This window comes from Macaca mulatta, chromosome 20 (assembly GCF_049350105.2).
Source record: "Macaca mulatta isolate MMU2019108-1 chromosome 20, T2T-MMU8v2.0, whole genome shotgun sequence".
NCBI classification, from domain to species: domain Eukaryota; kingdom Metazoa; phylum Chordata; class Mammalia; order Primates; family Cercopithecidae; genus Macaca; species Macaca mulatta.
Window position 1 is genome coordinate 6,014,513 of NC_133425.1, and position 15,950 is coordinate 6,030,462.

General features: G+C 54.4%; 1 protein-coding gene across 10 annotated transcripts; it reads right to left on the reverse strand.

Annotated features, from left to right (window-relative positions):
• Positions 1-259: 259 nt before the first annotated feature.
• ZNF500 (zinc finger protein 500) lies at positions 260-13,276 on the reverse strand. Of its 10 annotated transcripts, none has more exons than XM_077985508.1 (7): positions 13,129-13,276; positions 12,460-12,552; positions 11,664-12,175; positions 8,682-8,865; positions 8,382-8,446; positions 5,731-5,827; positions 260-1,651 (listed from the first exon to the last, which is right to left on the reverse strand). In XM_077985508.1, the coding sequence occupies exons 3-7, from the start codon at positions 12,075-12,077 to the stop codon at positions 969-971; spliced, it is 1,443 nt and encodes a 480-aa protein (XP_077841634.1). In that variant the 5' UTR covers positions 12,078-12,175; positions 12,460-12,552; positions 13,129-13,276; the 3' UTR covers positions 260-968. The 10 variants fall into 10 exon arrangements, with proteins under 10 accessions (XP_077841634.1, XP_077841633.1, XP_077841638.1 ...); XM_077985507.1 differs by having other exon boundaries at positions 5,731-6,040; XM_077985512.1 differs by having other exon boundaries at positions 5,731-6,040; positions 11,636-12,175.
• Between the last annotated feature and the right edge of the window lie 2,674 nt (positions 13,277-15,950).

Genomic DNA, 15,950 nt, shown 5'->3' on the forward strand with positions numbered 1-15,950 from the left:
CCGTTACATCCCTGGCGACAGGTCAGGAAGATGGAATTCAGGGGTGCCTTCCCACCCCAGGTGTCTTCCACCCTGCAGAGCAGCCATGGATCTGCAAAGGGGACTGGAATGCTGGAAAGCCCCAGGCTCCATTTGGAAACTCTGGCAGGATGAAGAAGCTAGAGACCATGTCCTGTGAAGGCTGGGGTGCAGCACGGCTCCCTGCAGCAGACTAGGGAGGGGCCCCTCAAATTCATGTCCACCCAGACAGGTGACCTTGTTTGGAAACACGGGTTTTGACGATTTAATTAGTTAAAATGAGGTCACAGTGGACTGGGGGACCTTAAACCCAGTGAGTAGTGGCCCTACCAAAAAGAGACTGGGTATGGCAGCGCACACCTGCAACCCCAGATACCCAGGAGGCTGAGGCAGGAAGATCGCTTGAGACCAGGGGTTCGAGGCTGCAGTGAGCTATGATCATGGCACTGTACTCCTGCCTGGGGGACAGAGCAAGGCCCTGTCTCAAAAAAAAAAAAAGAGGGGGGCGGCGGGTGGGTGAGGAGGGACACACAGAGATGGCACACAGGGTCACAGACACACAGGGGAGGGGTAGGGACGTGGTGATGAGGCTGTACACCAGCAGCCACTGGATGCTGGAGGCAGCTGATGGACCCTCCCGGACACTTCAGGAACACCTTGGGTGTGGGCTTCTGGCCTCCTGAGCGCGTCTCTGGGGCTGAAGCCCCTGCTCTGTGTCACCTGTTCTGGCTGCCACTGGACACTCACAGAGCCTGTCCTTGCCCTTGCTCTGCAACCAGTGCCCAGCTTCCTCCGCGGCCCGGGCATCCCAAATGTCCCTTGCTGGCCTCATACTGGGCCTTGGGAGGAAACAGGCAGCTGGCAATGCTTTTGGACCAGGCTCTCTGGCAGCTTCCTGAATTCTGTGCCCAGGGACGAGAGTCCGGCAAAGGGAGTTTCAGGCATGGTGATCAGGCCTTGGCCCCGGGGCCTCCAGGAGCCACCGGCTGGAGCGTCAGCAAGGAGCCTGCCCCCGTGTGGGTCCGCTGGTGCTTGTGCAGGTCGGTGCCCCGGCGGAAGCCCCTGCCACAGGCCGGGCAGGTGTAGGGCTTCTCACCTGTGTGCGTCCGGCGGTGCGCACTGAAGTGGGAGCTGTTGTTGAAGCGCTTCCCGCACTGGGTGCAGGCATAGGGCCGCTCCCCGCTGTGCGTCCTGCGGTGGATGACCAGGCTGGAGCTCTGGCTGAAGCGCTTCCCACACTCGGGGCATGGGTAGGGCTTCTCGCCCGTGTGCACCCTCTGGTGCGTGCTGAAGTTGGAGCGGTCGCTAAAGCCCTTCCCACAGACCAGGCACTTGTAAGGCCGCTCGCCCGTGTGTGTGCGCTGGTGCTTGGTCAAGTGAGACGTCTTGCTGAAGCCTTTGCCACATTCAGGACAGGTGTACGGCTTGTCAGTCCCATGGGAAGCCCCTCTTCCTGGTTGGGGGCCGCCTCTTGGCAGCTCAGGCCTGACCAAGCCCCTGACTGGGGCTGGCCTCTGACCTGGGAGCGGGTGGCCAGGCCCCTGGCATCGCGCTGACAGCACTCGGTACCACTCCATTCTCACTGGGGCATCCTCCCTGCCATCACCGCCGTCCTCTAACTGGATCCCAAGTCCTGAGACAGAGAAAACACAATCTCTAAGAATTAATGGCAAGAGGGCAAGGGAAATGCTTCTAATAGGAAGATGAAGGCCTCACAGGGCTCCTAAAGTTCCCCTACAAAACATTTAGCAGGGGCTGGGCATCATGGCTCACGCCTGTAATCCCAGCACTTTGGGAAGCTGAGGTGGCAGGATTGCTTGAGCCCAGGAGTTCAAGACCAGCTTGGGCAACACAGTGAGATCTCGTCTTTACAGAAAATAAACAAAACTAGCTGGGCATGGTGGCGTGTGCCTGTAGTCCTAGCTACTCAGCAGGCTGAGGTAAGAGGATCACTTGAGTCCAGGAGGTCGAGGCTGCAGTGAGCCGTGATCGCGCCACTGCATTCCAGCCCGGGTGACAGAGTGAGACCCTGTTTCAAAAACTAAACAATCAATAAAACATACAAACAAACAGGAACTCATTTGACCATTACAATAACCCAGTGGGTCAGTGCTGTTACCTGGGGAAACCAGGGCACAAAAGTGTTAAGGAACTTACCCAGAATCACCGGGCTGGTAAGTTACAGAGCAAGGGCCATCAAACTCTGGACTCTGCTGTACCCTCTAAGCCAGGGGCTCCCACCCAGTGGCAAGGTCTGGAGACGTTTTTGTTGTGTCTGGGGAGGGGGTTGTAAATGGCCTCTAGTGGGCAGGGGCCAGGGCTGCTGGAAAACCTCCTGCCCAGCACAGACAGCCCCACGTGGAGAGCCATCTGGCCCGAATGCCAGCAGCAGAGAGTGGAGAAGCCTGCTCTGGGCTGTTCTGGCTGAGCAGAGCAGTCATGGGGCCCAGCCACTGGACCTCCCTTGTACTTGGTGCAGCCCCTGAGGCCCCTCTGCACATCCAGGTTCTACAGCCACCACCGTCAGGACAGGAGAACAGGGGGAGGGGCCTGGAATGATCCAGGCTTTGCCCCTTCCAGGAAAAGGCCCTTGACTTCTCTCCTTCTCCTCTGCAGCATGAGGGTGACTGCAGCTGGGGACCTGGTAGTGCAAAGTGCACTGGGGTGCCTGGGGGGCTGGGGGAGCAGCCGTCTTCATAGCAGTCCCAAAAGGCTCTTCACATGGTAGGCACACGCTGACCTCACAGGGGAGGGACAGCGCCACCCACTGCCCTTGAAAACGTCCACTTTAAGAAGCTTCCAGCCCCAGACCTCCTGGGCGAACCCTTCTTGCCCTCCCCTCCCATCTCCAGGCCTAACTTCCAGACAGCCAAAGATGGGTTTGGCACTTACTGAGCCTCAAATTCCACATCTATAAAACTGAGAGGAGGCCGGGCATGGTGGCTCATGCCTGTAATCCTAGCACTTTGGGAGGCCGAGGCAGGCGGATCACTTGAGGTCAGGAGTTCGAGACCAGCCTGGCCAACATGGTGAAACCCCATCTCTACTAAAAATATGAAAATTAGCTGGGCGTGGTGGTGGGTGCCTGTGCCTGTAATCCCAGCTACTTGGGAGGCTGAGGCAGGAGAATCGCTTGAACTCAGGAGGCAGAAGTTGCAAAGAGCCAAGATCATGCCACTGCACTCCAGCCTGGATGACAGAGTGAGACTCTGTCTCAAAAAAAAAAAAAAAAGAAAAGAAAAGAAATAAAACTGAGAGGAAGATTGGAATCACCTCATTGGCCTGTTATAATAATATTTTATTTATTTATTTTAGAGATAGGATGATATGGTTTCAATCTATGTCCTTACCCAAATCTCATGTCAGACTGTAATCCCCAGTGTGAAGGTGGGACCTGGTGGGAGGTGAGTGGATCATGGAGGCAGATTTCTCATGAATGGTTTGGCACCATCCTCTTAGTACTGTCCTGGCAATAGTGAGTGAGTTCTCATGAGATCTGGCACCTCCCCTCCCTCCCCTGCTCCTGCTCCAGCCATGTGAGACATGCCTGCTCCCCCTCTGCCTTCCACCATGACTGGAAGCTTCCTGAGGCCTCCCCAAAGGCTGAGCAGAAACCATCATGCTTCTTGTACAGCCAATTAAACCTTTTTTCTTTATAAATTACCAGGTCTCTGGTATTTCTTTACAGCAATGCGAGAATGACCTAATACACAGGGCCTCACTATATAGCCAGGTTGGTCTCTAACTCCTGACCTCAAGGTATCCTCCTACCTCAGCCTCCCAAAGTGCTGAGATTATACGTGGGAGCCACAGTGCCCGGCCTTCTTGTAAAAATAATTTTGTTTATTTATTTCTGTTTTTTTTTTTGAGATGGAGTCTCGCTCTGTCTTCCAGGCTGGAGTGCAGTGGTGCGATCTCGGCTCACTGTAACCTCTGCCTCCCAGGTTCAAGCGATTCTCCCACCTCAGGCTCCCAAGTAGCTAGGATTACAGGCGTGAGCCACCATGCCCAGCTAATTTTTGTATTTTTAGTAGAGATGGGGTTTCGCCATGTTGGCCAGGCTGGTCTCGACCTCCTGACCTCAGGTGATCCACCTGCCTTGGCCTCCCAAAGTGCTGGGATTACAGGGGTGAGCAACCCTGCCTGGCTGTAAAAATATTTTTAAAAGAGACTCGCCGGGCGTGGTGGCTCACACCTGTAATCCCAGCACTTTGGGAGGCTGAGATGGGCGGATCACAAGGTCAGGAGATCGAGACCATCCCAGCTAACACGGTGAAACCCCGTCTCTACAAAAATAAAAAAAATAAAAAAAAAAAAATTAGCTGGGCGTGGTGGCGGGCGCCTGTAGTCCCGGCTACTCGAGAGGCTGAGGCAGGAGAATGGCGTGAACCCAGGAGGCGGAGCTTGCAGTGAGCCGAGATCGCACCTGCACTCCAGCCTGGGCGACAGAGCGAGACTCCATCTCAAAAAAAAAAAAAAAAAAGAAAGAAAAGAAAAAAGCCCCTGAAATAACAACTGTTGGTGTGCACGTGGAAAAACCGGAACCCCTGGGCACTCTTGGTGGGTACGTGAGATGGTAGAGATGCTGTGGAAAACAGCATGGCAGTTCCTCAAAAAATTCAACACAGAATGACCATATATGCTCCAGCCATCCCACTGCTGGATACATCCACCCCAGGAACTGAAAACAGAGCTGATCAGAGATACACCTGTATACCCACATTCACTGCAGCATTATTCACAATGGAATATTCTTCAGCCTTAAAAAGGAAGAAAATTCTGGAGGTTTCCCAAAGAAGGAAGTCTGCCTCAAGACCGTGGCACAGAAATCCTAAGCTTCCAGCCTGCTGGCCTCGCCTGCAAATTTCAAACTTGTCAACTTCTGTAAGCAACCAAGGGAGCGGTTTGAGTACCCATTCCTTAAAATAAATCTGTGTGTGTGCGTATCTTCTATTGGTTCTGTTTCTCTGGAGAAGAACCCTAATACAAAGCGACATCTCACTGTCATTACAAAAGGCTTCAGCATGGCTGGGCACAGTGGCTCACGCCTGTCATCCCAGCACTTTGGGAGGGCGAGGTGGGCAGATCACCTGAAGTCAGCCTGGCCAACATGGTGAAACCCCATCTCTACTAATAACACAAAAAGTTGCCAGGCATGATGGCAGGTACCTGTAATCCTAGCTACTTGGGAGGCTGAGGTGGGAGAATCACTTAAACCCGGACGGTAGAGGTTGCAGTGAGCCAAGGTTGTGCTACTGCACTCCAGCCTGGGCAACAGAGCAAAACTCCACCTCAAAACAAAATAACCAGAAAAGGCTTCAGCAGCATCAGGAAAGGCAGGAAGAGACAAACGAGCAGAGAAAGAGCTGAGGAGCCGGTGCTGGGTCTGGGGCAGGGTGGTGCCGAGTGCGATGGGGAGAGGCAGCTCTGCCCTGGAGAGGAGGGCACAGGGAAGCTGAAGTGAAGTAGGACCAGCGTGTAGGTGGCAGGAGCAGAAGAAAAGGAAGGCAAGGCAGTGCTGGCCATCTGCCTGGGTCATGGCCAAGTGCCTGTGCAGGCCCTGCAGCTGGGACTCTGCAGGGACACAGGCAGCCCTGGTCACACGGGATCGCCCCAAGCCAATTGGACCAACAGAACCAAGCCCAGGAACTGGTGCCTGAGAGTTCCTATTTTTGGCAAGCCCCCTAGAGGACACAGTCCCTTGCAAGTTACCTTCATTCTCCAGCGGCACGTCCCGCTGAGCTGGGTCCAGGCATCCTGGCTCCTCCCCAGAAAGGTATACAGCCACGTCCTCCAAGTTCACGGGTGCCTGCCAGAATGCACCCCACTCAGTCCTGGCCCCAAGCAAGCTGCCTCCTCCCCAACTGAGGCCACTGGCCCAGGGAACTGCACCCGCACTGCCGCTCGAGGCTGGGGCCAAGCCTGGTGGTGCAGCTGGTCTTCTCCACTCTTGTTGCAGTGGCGAGTCCTGGTGCCTCTGCCCACTGCTCCCACGCGCCACTGCTGCAGAGCTGGAACACCACTGCAGAAGGGACAGACTTGCCACGAGGAGCGGTGGACCCACTGCGCACTCAGTCACTGGGGCCCAAGCTCCACAGGGAGACGAGAGCATCCCCTGGCTCCACGGCCAGCCAGCCCTGGGACCCCGATGCGGCAGACAGGGGTCTTCAGGATGCCTCTGGGCCAGTGGTTCCCAGATGTAGCACCAGACTGATCCCGAAGCACGATTAAAAACAAGCAAACCCTTTCCAGAACAGGCAAATCCACAGAGACAAGAAGGAGCTTTGTGGTTGCCAGAGGCTGAGGGAAAAACAGGGAGAGACTCTGGTAATGAGTCTAGGGATCTTTGCAGGGAGGTCTAAAGAACAAGTTCTTAGGCCAGGCGCGGTGGCTCACGCCTGTAATCCCAGCACTTTAGGAGGCCACGGCGGGAGGATCACCTGAGGTCAGGAGTTGGAGACCAGCCTGACCAACATAGAGAAACCCCATCTCTACTAAAAATACAAAATTAGGCCGGGCACAGTGGTTCACACATGCAATCTCAGCACTCTGGGAGGCCGAGGCGGGTGGATCATGAGGTCAGGAGATCGAGACCATCCTGGCTAACACAGTGAAACCCTGTCTCTACTAAAAAATACAAAAAATTAGTTGGGTGTGGTGGCGGGCGCCTGTTGTCCCAGCTACTTGGGAGGCTGAGGCAGGAGAATAACGTCAACCCGGGAGGCGGAGCTTGCAGTGAGCCAAGATCACGCCACTGCACTCCAGCCTGGGCGATAGAGCGAGACTCCATTTCAAAAAAAAAAAAAAAAAAATAGCCAGGCGTGGTGGTGCATGCCTATAATCCCAGCTACTCAGAAGGCTGAGACAGGAAAATAGCTTGAACCCGGGAGGCAGAGGTTGCAGTGAGCCGAGATCATGCCACTGCACTCCAGCCTGGGCAACAGAGCGAGACTCCATCTCAAAAAAAAAAAAAAATTAGCCAGGCGTGGTGGTGTATGCCTATAATCCTAGCTACTCAGAAGGCTGAGACAGGAGAATAGCTTGAATCCAGGAGGCAGAGCTTGTAGTGAGCCGACATCGCGTCACTGCACTCCAGCCTGGGCGACACAGCGAGATGCTGTCTCAAAAAATATATATAAGGCCGGGTGCGGTGGCTCAGGCCTATAATCCCAGCACGTTGGGAGGCCAAAGCAGGTGGATCATCTGAGGTCAGGAGTTCGAGACCAGCCCGGCCGACAAGGTAAAACCCCATCTCTAGTAAAAAATACAAAAAAAATTAGCCAGACATGGTGGTAGGTGCCTCTAATCTCAGCTACTCGGGAGGCTGAGGCAGGAGAATCACTTGAACTTGGGAGCCAGAGGTTGCAGTAAGCCGAGATCGCACCATTGCATTCCAGCCTGGGCGACAAGAGCAAAACTCCATCTCAAAAAAACAAAAACAAAACAAAACAATATATATATATACACACACACGTATATATATAAATTATAAACAAATACAAATAAAAATCAAACAGGCCAGGCACAGTGGCTTACGCCTGTAATCCCACTGCTTTGGGAGTCTGAGGCAAGAGGATCACTTGAGACCAGGAGTTCAAGACCAGCATGGGCAACATAGCGAGACTGTGTCCCTATAAAAAATAAAAAACCCAACTAGCCGGGTTTGGTGGTGCATGCCTGTAGTACCAGCTAACTAAGGAGGCTGAGGCAGGAGGATCCCTTGAGCCCTGCAGTGAGCCATGATCATACTACTGCACTCCAGTGTGAACAAAGAGTCAGACTTTGGCTCAAAAAAAGAAAAAACAAAACCAGAAACGAGCAAGCAAACAGAGGAGACTCCCATTCCAGTCCAGGGGTGTCGAGGAACCTGTGTCTCCCCGAGGAGTCCCAAGAGATTCCTGTGCCCAGCGGGGTACAAGTCACCACTGTCTCACTGTTGGACCACAGAATCTTCCGGGCACAGCCGAGTACTTAAATGGCCTCTGGAGAGAAGAAAAGACTTCCCAGGAGGCCAGGGGAAGTGACTCCAGCATTGGAGCAAAGGGAGGAAACTCCAGGGAAGAGCTCCTCTGACATCCAAAACCTCGGCCCCCAGGAGAGGCGTCCCCTTAACAAGGAAGTGTGACACACAGGAGATCGGGTCAGACCCTAGGGTGCTGCAGACCAGGAGTATCCCCTGGCTCCACGGCCAGCCAGCCCTGGGACCCCAATGCGGCAGACAGGGGTCTTCAGGATGCCTCTGAGCCAGTGGCTCCCAGATGTAGCACCAGACTGATCCCGAAGCATGACTAAAAACAAGCAAACCCTTTCCAGAACAGGCAAATCCACAGAGACAAGAAGGAGCTTTGTGGTGGATCACTCACCTGGGACCAGGCCGAAAGGAAGGGTGAGGCCGATGCTATCTCCTGATGCCGGGGGGCCGGAGGGCCTGGGAACGAGCGGAGTCATCACCAGTCACACAGTTCACCCAGCACCACCCCTGCCGCCCCTGCACACCAAGGCCCCCACAGCCCAGTGGCCACCCACCCAAGATCCACTCCTTGTTGGAGAGTCTATGCACCCCACATCCAGGCAGGCCTCTGCCCTGGCCACACACTACACTCCATTCGCCTTCACCCCCTCCCCTGCACCACTTCTCCTTCCTCCAAAGGGGTGCTACTCACCCCTCTCTGGCCACAACAGCGGGTCCCTCTGTGGCCTGTGGCTCAGCTGGGCTGGGGGCTGCTGGCTGGAGCATCGAGCCTCTTCCTCCAGGGACAGATCCTCTGGCTGAGCCTCTGCCTGGCGTTTTAAGGACTGTCCCCCCATTCTGAGGGGCACCTCGTCATCAGACAGCAGCTCTGAGCCCTGCACACAGACAGAGATCTTGCCCACCAGCTCCCAGAAGGCCAGAAGGAAAATCCCCGCAGGGCCCCACACCCCTCACCTCAGGCACCCCAGCCGGCTGCCCACCCCCAGGCTGTCTGCAGCCTCCCTCCCTCTGCCCAGCCATGTGGCAGTGCTCCCTGCAGCCAGCTCCCAGCCTGCTCTACTCCATGGTCTCTCCCTGTTACCACAATCATGTCCCCATCACATTCTTACCCCCCATTCCTTGGTCCTCCTGATAGACCCTGGGCCAGAAGAGCCCTGAGTCAGCCCTGGCCTCAATTCAGAAGTTCACATAACTGCATTTGCTAGATTTTTTGAAATTATCTGGCCAGCCGCAATGGCTCACACCTGTAATTCCAGCACTTTGGGAGGCCGAGGCGGGTGGATCGCTTGAGGCCAGGAGTTCGAGACCAGCCTGACCAATATGGTAAAACTCCATCTCTACTAAAAATACAAGGCCGGGCGCGGTGGCTCAAGCCTGTAATCCCAGCACTTTGGGAGGCCGAGACGGGTGGATCACAAGGTCAGGAGATCGAGACCATCCTGGCTAACCCGGTGAAACCCCGTCTCTACTAAAAAATACAAAAAACTAGCTGGGCGAGGTGGCGGGCGCCTGTAGTCCCAGCTACTCGGGAGGCTGAGGCAGGAGAATGGCGTGAACCCGGGAGGCGGAGCTTGCAGTGAGCTGAGATCTGGCCACTGCACTCCAGCCTGAGTGACAGAGCGAGACCCCGTCTCAAAAAAAAAAAAAAAAAATACAAAAATTAGCCGGGCATGGGGGCAGTGCGCCTGTAATCTCAGGTACTTGGGAGGCTGAGGCAGGAGAATCGCTCGAACCCGGGAGGTAGAGGTTGCAGTGAGCCAAGATCATGCCACTGCACTCCAGCCTGGGTAACAGAGCAAGACTCTGTCTCAGGGGGAAAAAAAAAAAAAAAAAGAAGAAATTATCAACAGGTGCTCTGAGATTATCTATTTCCTAATTCCAGGAAAGGTGATTTGAATGAAATTGAGTCTTAGAATTGAGCTCTAAAATAGCACTTGGATAAGAAACATCCCTAGGCAACTGCAAACCCAGCATCAGGGACCCATCTCTGGGTTCCTCTTGTCCACCATTCCACACCTCTAAGGGAGGGTAGTCCTCTTGGGGAGCAGAGCTTGCCCCTCTCAGCTCAGTCATGGCCATGAGGCATGTGTGCAGAGGTGCTGGTGCAGTGACAGAAGGAAGCCATGCTGGGAACCCCAAACACTGAAGCTGTAGTGGCCGGGAAAGAGGCCAGCCAACTGGGAAGAAATCCCAATTTCTTGGCCACCACGATGGCAGGATTTTCTGACTTCGGTCAGCTCACGCTGTGGTCAATCATTAGGGGATGTGTCTCCTCTGTTGGCTGCAAAAGGCCAGCAGTGTGCAGCCAGCAGCACTGCCACAGGAAGAGAGGCAGCTGGTCAGCACTGTCCATGTGCGCCATCCACACAAGGCCCTGAGAAATGAACTGAAACAGGAGATGGCAGGACTTCTCCTTTTTAATCTCCAGGAGTTCAATGACTGAAACTGAAGCAGGAGGAATGAGTAAGAGGATTCCCCTGCTCCTTCAAATGCGGCTGGAAGGAGGTGGAGAGACACTGTCTACAGAGATTTCGGGGAGTCAGAAGGGTCCTGTCTGTGCTGTCCAGTACAGTAGCCACTGGCCATGTGTGACGACTGAGCCCTTGAGAGGTGGCCAGTGTGACTGAGGAACTAATTTCACATTCTACAAAGTGGCTGGGCGCAGTGGCTCATGCCTGTAATCCCAGTACTTTGGGAGGCCAAGACAGGCAGATCACTTGAGGCCAGGAGTTCGAGACCAGCCTGGCCAACATAACGAAACCCTGTCTCTACTAAAAATATAAAAATCAGCCTGGTGTGGTGGCACACGCCTGTAATGCCAGCTACTTGGGAGGCTGAGGCATGAAAATCACTCCAGCCTGGGCGACAGAGAGAGACTCTGTCTCACAAAGATAAAAATAAATGTGCATAGCTATAATTTAAAAAGCTACATATGGCTGGCAGCTACTGTTTTGCATGGCACAGTTCTAGAACCTCTAGGGGCTCTAACCAAAGTGCCCCCCATGCCCCTGATCTTTCTTCCCAGTGTTCTCCCACTTTGGGGGTCTTTTCAACTCCCTGCCTTGGAAGGTGCTGGATCTCTCTCCCACCAAAACCTGTGTTTGGGGCTGGCGTAGTGGCTCATGCCTGTAATCCCAGCACTTTGGGAGGCTGAGGTGGGAGGATCACTTGAGGCTAGGAGTTGAAGACCAGTCTGGGCAACATGGCAAAATCCTGTCTCTACAAAAAATACACAAAATTAGCCAGGTGTAGTGGTGCATGCCAACTACTCAATAGGCTGAGGTGGGAGGATCCCTTGAAGCTTGGAGGTAGAGGCTGCAATGAGCCGTGATCACGCCACTACAGCCTGGGAAACAGAGCGAGACCCTGTCTCAAAAAAAAAAAAAAAAAAGAAAAGAAAAGAAAAAGAAACACCTGTTTGGCCTATCCTAGGACAGTGTTCACAAACCATCTGCACTAGCTAATAAAGGGCTATCGGGGTAGGATGAGGTTAATCAAAGGGTGGACGTCCATTGGGCAAGGCTGAGAAACCTTTTGCAGTTGCCTTCTTCAAAAGGGTTCAGGGGCCAGGCAGCTACACTTAGTCACCCAATGAGCAAGGAATCTCCAGCTGCAGACCCCAGCAGCAGGGCCCCATTTCCTCACCTGAGGGTCAAAATGCCCCCCACCTCACCCGCTGCCTGTGTTTCCTGGGCTCCCGCTGCAGCCCTTCCACGAGGACCACGGCCTCCTCACCGCTCTCCGGCTGCTGCTCACGCACTCGAGCCTGGATCTCCCCTGGCAGCACAGTCAGGAACTGCTCCAGCACCAGCAGCTCCAGGATCTGCTCCTTAGTGCGCAGCTCCGGCCGCAGCCAGCGGCAGCACAGCTCCCAGAGGCGGCTCAGGGCCTCCCGGGGCCCAGCCACCTCCTGGTAGCAGAAGAGCCGGAAGAGCTGGCGGAAAGTCTCAGGGCTGGGGTCCTCCGACTCCACGGAGGGCTCCTCTTCCAAGCAAAAGTCCTCCTCCACCTTCACAATCAGGATCTCATTCTGTTCCAGGTCCTGCTCCAAGGCTGGCAGGGGCTGGAGGTCAGGGACGGCAGCCATTGCTTCCGGTGGGCCTTGTTCCTTTTCAGGCCTTAGAGTCGAACCCGTCTCTCTCTATACCTCTGGCCGGACACAGGAGGAGCGTTTTTTTCAGGGCCCTGTGGAGAGATGATAAAACCATCTAAAGGGCAGCCCTGGGGCTGAATAAGCCCTTTGTACTGGGAAGCCAATGCCCTGGTTCCAAGGCCAACTCACCCCACGATGGAAAAGGAAAAGGAAAAAGGAAAAGGAAGTACATGAATGCCATCTTTGCTATGAATTCCCGGATAATTCACTGAAGGGCTCTGGGCTTTGCTTCCTCACTGTGCAAAGAGATAATAGGACCTACACACACAGGTTGCTGATAGAACTAAAAGGGATGGCTGGGCGCAGTGGCTCCCACCTGTAATCCCAGCACTTTGGGAGGCCGAGGCGGACAGATCATGTGAGTTCAGGAGTTTGAGACCAGCCTGGTAAACATGGTGGAAACCCAGCTCTACAAAAAATACAAAAATTAGCCCGACGTGGTGGTAGCACATCTTAATCCCAGCAACTCGGCAGGCTGAGACAGGAGAATCGCTTGAACCCGGGGGGCGGGAGGCTGCAGTGAGCTGAGATCGCGCCACTACACTCCAGCCTGGGAAACAGAGAGAGACTCAAAACAAAAACAACCTAAAAGGGATGTTTGCGGTCAGAGCTCCAGAATGGTTATTTTCCATGATTACAGTGGGTCCTATATGGAAAGGGTTCCTTTGGAAATCTGATGAAAAGTAGGGCCCTTCTGCCGAGGAAGGTACAGACTCTGCCTCAACTTGATCCCCGGTGTCCAGGTCTGGCGAACCCTGAAGCCCCTACGCGGCCCTGTCAGGCACCCCCGAGTGGGTGGTCGCAACGGCCCCCCAATTCCAGGGTCCTGGAAGAGCTAGGACCCCCAGGCCGCACTGTTTCCCGTCTCACCCCTCAGGTGGAGGGTGAGCAGTGCCCGAGTCCGCGGCACAGACCCCGGCGCTGGCGCTGGCCGCGAAATCGAAGCTTCGGCCCGGACCCGCGTCTTCGCGCCCCCGGCACTCACTGGAAGCCCTGCGGGCCGTGGGCAGTTCGGGGCAGGACCGGAGCGACGGGTCTCGGCGGGAGTGGGACTGCCGGCCTCAGGCTTTGCAGCCCGGGACGCCAGAGCCGGGGCCGGAGACCCCAAACCAGGCGTGGAAACCAGGCCGTGTGGGCGGGCCCACGGGCGGCATTGTGGGTAACGTAGCCTGGGCACCATTGCCTGAGCCGGCTGTCGGGGCGTGGCAACAAAGCCGACTGGGCGGGTCCGCGACGTGCACTGTGGTTAATGTGGTCCTCAAAGGAACGCATTGTGGGAAACGTAGTCCAGCACCTCGGTGACCGCGAGAGCGTGCGGCAACTCTGCAGCCTCTGGGCCACTCTCTCAGTCACTTTTCCACACGCGCTCTCCTCTGGCCTGAAAAAGTTCACAGTAAAGGCCGCCTCCTCCATCTTTAAAGTCAGCGAAGTCGTCCGGGCACGGTGGCTCACGCATGTAATCCCAGCACTCTGGGAGGCCAAGGCAGGAGGTTCGCTTGAGGCAATCTGCCTTGTAGAGGCGAGCCTGTGTCTCAGCCCAGGCTGCTAAGCACTGAGGCTGAAATTCAGAAGAAACGATCTTTCTTTCTTTGCTTCTCTCCTTTCATTTTCCTTCCTTCCTTTTTTTTTTTTTTTTTTTTTTTTTTGAGACGGAGTCTCGCTCTTGCTCTGTTGCCCAGGCTGGAATGCAATGGGGTGACCTCAGCTCACTGCAACCTCCGTCTCCCGGCTCCAAGCAATTCTCCTGCCTCAGCCTCCTGAGTAGCTAGGATTACAGGCGCACACCACCACACTCGGCTAATTTTTGTATTTTTAGTAGACATGGGGTTTCATCATATTGGTTAGGCTGGTCTCGAACTCCTGACCTCATGATCCACGCGCCTCAGCCTCCCAAAGTGCTGGGATTACAGGCGTGAGCCACCGCGCCCGGCCGGCCTTCCTTCCTTCCTTTCCCTTCCTTCCTTCCTTCCTTCTTTCCTTCCTTCCTTTCTTTCCTTCTTTCTCCTCCCTCCCTCCCTTCCTTCCTTCCCTCTGTCTCTTTCTTCCTTTCCTTTTTTCTTGAGACAGAGTTTTGCTCTTGTTGCCCAGGCTGGAGTACAATGGCGCTGTCCTGGCTCACTGCAACCTCCACTTCCCAGGTTCAAGCGATTCTCCTGCCTCAGTCTCCCAAGTAGCTGGGATTACGGACACCTGCTACCATGCCCAGCTAATTTTTGTATTTTTAGTAGAGACAGGGTTTCACGATATTGGCCAGGCTGGTCTCGAACTCCTGACCTCAGGTGATCCACCTGCCTTGGCCTCCCAAAGTGCTGGGATTACAGGCATGAGCCTCTGTGTCCGGCCCACCTGGCTAATTTTTGCATTTTTTGTAGAGAAGGGGTTTTGCCATGTTGGTCAGGCTGGTCTCGAACTCCTGAGCTCAATTGATCTGCCTGCCTTGGCCTCCCAAACTGCTGGGATCACATGTATGAGCCACTGCACCTGACCAACATGGTGAAACCCCGATTCTACAAAAAATTAGCCTGCGTGGTGCTAGGCCCCTGTCATAGCACCACAGTGGTGCCCAGCTACTCATAAGGCTGAGGCAGGAGAATCGCTTGAAGGGAAGCGGAGGTTGCAATGAGCCGAGATCGTGCCACTGCATCTATCCTGGGCAACAGAGGGAGACTCTGTCTCAAAAAATACAATAAATAAATAGGCCGGGCGTGGTGACTCACGCCTGTAATCCCAGCACTTTAGGAGGCTGAGGCGGGTGGATCGCCGGAGGTCGGGAGTTCGAGTCCAGCCTGACCAAAGTGGAGAAACCCCCGTCTCTACTAAAAATACAAAATTAGCTGGGCATGGTGGTACATGCCTGTAATCCTAGCTACTCAGGAGGCTGAGGCAGAATTGCCTGAACCTGGGAGGTGGAGGTTGCAGTGAGCCGAGATCGGGCCATTGCACTCCAGCCTGGCCAACAAGAGTGAAACTCCGCCTCAAAAAATAAATAAATAAATAAAGGCAGAAGTTGTTCAAGATAAAACTGGAAGAGATGCCAAGTGTTTGCGCCCACACTCCCCCAGGAGGGCCCCCAACAATGCCTAACCCCAAACATCCCTTGTCCTGCCTGCTTCTGACAACATAATAATGGGCATCAATTTATTTTTTATTTTTTTGTTGGAGATGAAGTCCCACCATGGTGCCTAGGCTGGTCTAAAACTCCTGGGCCCAAGCAATCTTCCCGCCTTAGCTTCCCAAAGTGTCAGGATTACAGGTGTGCCCAGCCAGGTATCAGTTCTTGTATTTATTTATTTATTTATTTATTTTTAATTTTTTTTTTTTTTTTTGAGACGGAGTCTCACTCTGCCACCCAGGCTGGAGTGCAGTGGCCCGATCTCAGCTCACTGCAAGCTCTGCCTCCCGGGTTTACGCCATTCTCCTGCCTCAGCCTCCCGAGTAGCTGGAACTACAGGCGCCCGCCACGTCCTCCGGCTAGTTTTTTGTATTTTTTAGTAGAGACGGGGTTTCACCGTGTTAGCCAGGATGGTCTTGATCTCCTGACCTCGTCTTTGGGAGGCCCGTCTCGGCCTCCCAAAGTGCTGGGATTACGGGCTTGAGCCACCGCGCCCGGCCTATTTTTTTTTTTTTTTTTTTTTTTTTTTTTGAGGACAGGTTCTCACTGTGTCCTCCAGGCTGGAGTGCAGTGGCTCGATCTTGGCTCACTGCAACCTCCGCATCCTAGTTTTAAGCAGTTCTCCTACCTAACCTCCCGAATAGTTGGGATTACAGGCACACACCACCAGGTTCGGTTAATTTTTGTATTTTCAG

Excerpts from the sequence above, each read along its gene's own strand:
- ZNF500 (XM_077985505.1), bottom strand. The coding sequence starts at position 12,077 with ATGGCTGCCGTCCCTGACCTCCAGCCCCTGCCAGCCTTGGAGCAGGAC. Across the intron at positions 8,866-11,663 it reads CCAGGAAACACAGGCAGCGG|GGCTCAGAGCTGCTGTCTGA; the intron begins GTGAGGTGGGGG and ends GTCTGTGTGCAG. Across the intron at positions 1,652-5,730 it reads CGTGCCGCTGGAGAATGAAG|GACTTGGGATCCAGTTAGAG; the intron begins GTAACTTGCAAG and ends TCTCTGTCTCAG.